This window comes from Cicer arietinum, chromosome 4 (assembly GCF_000331145.2).
Source record: "Cicer arietinum cultivar CDC Frontier isolate Library 1 chromosome 4, Cicar.CDCFrontier_v2.0, whole genome shotgun sequence".
Lineage (NCBI taxonomy): Eukaryota > Viridiplantae > Streptophyta > Magnoliopsida > Fabales > Fabaceae > Cicer > Cicer arietinum.
In genome coordinates, this window is record NC_021163.2 from 27079221 (window position 1) to 27085179 (window position 5959).

Consider the following 5959-nt stretch of genomic DNA (forward strand, 5'->3'; position numbering starts at 1 on the left):
GGAAAGAGAGCGAACCGCAACGAAGGAGGAGGAATTAACGGTGAGGAGTGAGATCTCGTCGACCTTAGGTCTGAACAAAGAGATCTGAGAGTTGGAATTGGAGAGAGAAAGTCTAGTATCACATGGAGACAACTGAACGCTGTTGTTGTTGTTGTAGAAGAACTTGTCCTTCGGTGCGAACGCGATTCCAAACGTGAATCCGTCGGATCTCTGAACGCGTGTGTCCGTGCATGGAGAGAACACGTTGTTCGTGTCTCCGGCGTTTGCCGACAATGTCGCAGCCAGAAACACCACCGCGATTGCCGCCGTTAGTGCGCTGATAACCGCCATGGAAGAAGATTCTGAAAGTTTTTCGCAGTTGCTTGTTACAGTGCGAAACTGCTAATTCAGTTTTCTTGCGTTAACCCCTGTTGATTGTTTGGTTCAAAAACTAATGCCGTTTAGTCGAAGTTTGGTCGCGTTGCGTTTCCAGTTAAACGACTGCAAGCATTTTTGAATAAAAGGTAATTGTATCATTCAAAAATAAATATAATTTTTGAATTTTTTACCAAAAAATATAAAGAAAATAATTTAATGTAAAAAAAGAAAAGGAAATAATTTCATTTTGAATAAAAACAAATATATCGAAAAAGAATAAGGTCCAAAGAAGCCTAAGTCAGAAAAATACATAAGGTTCAAAAGGAGAAAATGTCTTCTATTTACACCCCTTCAAGATTGATGATAATGCAAGATTGTCGGACCGAAAATGTAAATAAAAGCCCAACAATGCTTAACAAAAGATAAAGAAAAATCTACTATCCACCCCTCACTTTTACCTCTCTCATTATCCAAACTACATGAAAAAATTATTTTATATTTATTTATCTTTTATTATTTGATAGCAAAACTTTTGAAAAGTTTTCAAAAAATTAAAAAATTTAGATGAATTTCAAATTTTCAAAATGCAATTTTTTCAAAAATTTTAAAATTTTGGATGAAAGTGAAACTTTCGAAATGTAATTTTTTTAAAAGTTTATTTTTTAAAAAAGAAATATGGATAAATGTGAAACTTCAAAAATTCAATTTATCCAAAAACTTTAAGTTTTTTTTTAAATTTTGTATGAATATGAAACTTCTGAATTTCAACTTTTCTAGAATTTTTTTAAAAAATTTGGATGAACATTAAGCTTTCGAAATTCAATTTTTATAGAATTCTCTATAGCAAATTCATAAATTTTGACTATCAAGTGGTAAGAATAAAATGATCTCTTCATATACTTATAAGGTTAGAGGTAAAAATAAAAGGGTGGATGTAGATTTCTCAAACATAAAACACAATTTTAAAAACCATCTTGCTTCTCTAACACTAAAACTAGACTTTCTTAATCGCTTTCCATAATGCAACTCTTACAACAAAGATGGCATGCAAAATGCAATACATATGTCATTCTCATTGCTTCAACAACCATAAGGTCTATATCACAGTCTTTAACCCTCGACGTCGCCATTATCAAGGCATCCTCAAAGTTTTTGATGATACATCCAAAACCCCAAACATTTGACGAATTGGCTGCAACATCCACGTTAATCTTCAACACGTCAATAGTGGGAGAAATCTAGAGGTTTCTACTAGTAGAACTAGGATTAGAGCTCTAATTTGGGTTGCACTTCAACATGGTACCATATTCTTCACTGTAAAACCAACAAATATCTAATAATTTTCGAAACAATGTTTGTTTCTAGTCCACTAAGCGATCTAGATTATTGTATCTATAATTAGGAACGGATCTTGGTAGAGACAGGGGCCACGGCCACCATAAAAAAAATTTATAGGGTAAAATGTTCAAATTGCCCTTATTAAAATTAAGAAATTATAATAATACCTTAAACTTAAATCAGTATCCTCCTGCTTCCTTTCTCTTCCAGACTTCCTCTCTCTCTCTCCCTCTTGCTTCCAGAAACATGAATGATTACAGGAACATTAGTCGCTTCGCGCCTCTGCCTAGCCTTGCGCCTTGGCCGTTCGTCAAAACTCAAAAGGTTCGGATTTCAATTTCGTATTTTCTTTTATCATCAGGACTGATGTTTGGAGTTTTATCTGGAGTTTTGTTTTGGAGTTTTGTTTGTTTGGAGTTTTGTTTTGGAGTTTTGTTTGTTTGGAGATTTTGTTTGTTTCAAATTAGATGTTAGTACTAATTTTTGTTTAGAGTTTTTTTGTTGCATATAAGGTGTTTAATTTTTTGTCCATATAAGGTGTTTGAGTTTTTTTTGTTGCATATAAGGTGTTTGAGTTGTTTTGTTGCATATAAGGTGTTTGATTTTTAAAGGCTAAAAGTGTCCTAGGACCCTCCCAACTTTCTAGAATTTTTTCAAATAAACCCGTATAAACTTATAAACTAGTGGAAATGGAGTGAACAATTGTTTGATATATGTGTCTAGTTGATAAATACAACATATACATATCCAATATATTAAAAACCAATTCTAAGTTTTATGTATCCAAGTGTTCAACTCGACAAAAAGTTTGGGACTCATTATACTAGCCGTAATTATTTTATGGAGTGTGAATCTTAGTTTGTTTGGAGTTTGAATTTCAATTTCGGATTTCAATTTTATTCATCATCAAGATGACATTATTTCAATTTAAATGTTAGTGCTGATTTTGCTAATTTTTTGAATTTCATGTGTTGATTTTTGTTTGGAGTTAATGTTGATTTTCAATTTAGACATTTGTGTTGATTTTTGTTTGAACTTCATGTGTTGTTTTGCTGATTTTTGTTGCATACAAGATGTTTGATTTTTGTTTCCATTTAATTTTCATTGAAAAATGTTTTATGTTTCCTAAATTGGTTGATTTATTGAACAAGATGTACAGGATTTTCTAACAAACACTAAAAGCTTGAGTTTTTTGAGTTTGCTTATAACAAAGAAACATAAATAATGGTTGTCTGTTTTAGAATGCAACTCGTTAGATTTAGAATGTAACTTTTTGTTTTAGAATGCAACCATAATGGCAATTCAACTCTTTTATATCAGTCACCCCAAACCTTTTAGTCAAGCTCTGCCACTATTTATAATATCTAAGGTGAAAAGCGAGTTTGCGAAATAGCTTCTTCCAACTAAATAGTGAAATCAAACTAAAACTCTTTGAATTTAACAACAAGAGAATATCAAACCAAATTTGTTCACCCTAAAAGCAATCCTTAAAAGTATGATATGAGCATTCATTTCGAAGGTTGCATTTAGGACAAAGCATTGGTCGAAATGATACCTCTTCAGTTTAAATTCTCTTAAGTGGGGATAGAGTTGTTAGAGATTCTCCAAATCAAGTGAATATTTCTTCGTATAGCTTTTTGAAAGTAAGATGGTCTAAAAACATTAACTACTAATTTATTTTGATGATAACAAATCATATAAGAACAGTTTATCCTTTGGAGTTTGTTTAATTGTGCACATGATATAATATCAAATCTCTTTGTTCATCATCTGATCACATCATTTGATAGGCACAATCAAAATTCAATGTTGTTGATACTATACAAATCATTTTGTGATTACTTGTGATAATATACAAAATGGACACCATCTAGGGGGCCATATGGTCTTGAAATATTGTGCATGATAAGGAGCCTATTTAATACACCACCCACTAGGGGATGGATATCAATGCATTAGATATTAAATTTAAAACCTTGTTTTGATCTAGTTCGAATCATCGAAACCCTTGGTTTCGATCTATTTTGCTAGTAGAAGCTATTTTGCAACCAATCGATTGATCTATTTCAAACCATCAAAATTCTATACAATCTATATCGAATCATCTATTTAATGTAACAGCTAAGGTTTCTTGGAATCTTTGCTATATGTGAGAACCAATTTATTTCTTCAAAAAGTTTATTGTTAGTGCAAAAGTGGTTTTAGCTACCATCATCTCATTGATATTTTGATGATAACAAAAACAAACAAATAAAAAACAATTATCCTCTAACTATATTTGCTAACTATGCAAATTAAGTTAGAAAAAAATATTTATATTAATGACTATGTATTTTAAGGTAGCATAAATTACAAGTAAATTAGAGATAATAATCTAAGTGTTTCTAAACACGTAATATTATCATCTGATAAACAAGTAACTATGACTACTAATAGAGCAAGTCCTAATATAACAATAAGAAGTATTGCATTATGTAGTTCAAGTCAAAGTGTTACAAGTATGCATTCTGATATAAGTTAGATCATTTGATGAACAAGGAAAAAAGAATCTACTAAACAAGACATCAGTAACTCTGAAGATGTTAAAGTATTGTCTGACTCTGGCAAAAGCGCTCTAACATGCACTTCTAGTGATAAGGGCAACACGAGCAACACATTATTTTGAATTGAATCCCAATGCAAGCAATGCTCTGACTCTAAAAATACATGATATGTTTTGTTTCAGTTGCCTCTTATGAACGCAGTTATGCTCTGTTCGTCTGCCTCTTAAATAGGGATGGAAAAAGACCAGGCCAGACCAGGCTTTGAAAGGTCTGAGCTTCACCTACGATTAATTTTTTAGGTCTACAATCTATCGTAGACTTCTTTTTCGGCTTGGTCTGACCTTTTTAAAAGTCTGATCTGGCCTGAAAGCATATTTAAAAGTCTTATTAATATTAAAATATTTAAATGTTATATTTTACATATCTATATATATTAAAAAATGATTTTTCTAACAAAATGATTTTTAAAAAATCTGAAACAAACACTATTTAAACCCTAAAAAATGATTTTTGGTTTCAAATAATACATTTTTTCCTGAAACAAATACACCCATTACTACCTCTCAAACAAATATGGAACGACTACTGAGTGATTGCCTAATTGATAGAATTTAAAATATGAAATAATATTATTAATAAATAATAAAAAAAAATAACATCAATAAATAATAAAATATATACAGGTCGGCCTATCAAGACTAATAGATTTTTTTATAAGTCTGAGCTATTTAAATAAATAGGCTTTAAAAATAGTCTGAGCCTAACATTTTTATTAAATATGTCAGTGCAGGTCAGACTATAAGTAAGTCAGGTCATAAGCCCCTAACGAACGGCCTAACTTATTATCATCCCTACTCTTAAAAGCTTGACAAGCAATTGATTGATTATCTCTGATAATTACATCAAGTATCTAATCGTTTAACTCTGATTCATGTTGTATGCTCTAAAAGAAGTCAACGCTATGATGAAAGTCAACACTTTCGAAGAAGACATCACATTCGTGCATCGTCTAATGAACATCATAAATTTGCTACTTGTCTGAAAGTCTCTAAGACATGATATGATATTTGTATCCTCTGCTTCCCCGTCTTCATACTAAGATATGTAAAATCATTCATGAAGATATATATGGATATGTATTAAAGACTGATCTGCCTTAAATGGTGATTGAAGATATCCAATGGTAATATTCTTAACGGGCACTTCTTCTCTCTATTTAAGAAGAACTTGCCCAGTCCATAAATAGTGTGAGAAAGATTGAAAAAGGAAACATTTTAAGAAGAAATTTTGAAAAAGTCAAGAACACATCAAAAGAAAAGTATGAATGAAAAATTATCTCAATATAGAGTTATTAGAATTGATGTAAATCAGTCAAAGTGTTTTCACATGCTTGTACTAATATGAGACTTGATATGTAACATCCTCTCTATGAAAGTTAGAATCCTAGAAATAAACTTTGTGTCAATTTAGATACAAACTTCAACTTATGTAAATCAGTCTCATAGTGACAACAACTCTCTCACCTTAAGAGGTACTTGAAAAATTACATCAACAATCATGAACCTCAACGAACGATTGCTATAATGTTGAAGAAGGTTCTTACGATGACAGTATGGAGAGACTAGAGAATACTTGTAGGCTATTAATTGAAATAGTGAATTAAGTCATTAAATGCATTGAGACAAAATCTCTTTGTAAGAGAAGGACTAGATGTAACAAAA

General features: G+C 31.1%; 1 protein-coding gene across 1 annotated transcript in view; it reads right to left on the minus strand.

The window, feature by feature from the left end:
• Positions 1–524, minus strand: part of LOC101499989 (uncharacterized) — a 2960-nt gene extending 2436 nt beyond the window's left edge. The window contains exon 1 of the mRNA XM_004497584.4: positions 16–524. Within this exon, the coding sequence (XP_004497641.1) occupies positions 16–330 (315 nt within the window). The 5' untranslated portion in view covers positions 331–524. The remainder of the gene's footprint in view (positions 1–15) is intronic.
• Positions 525–5959: the final 5435 nt, after the last annotated feature.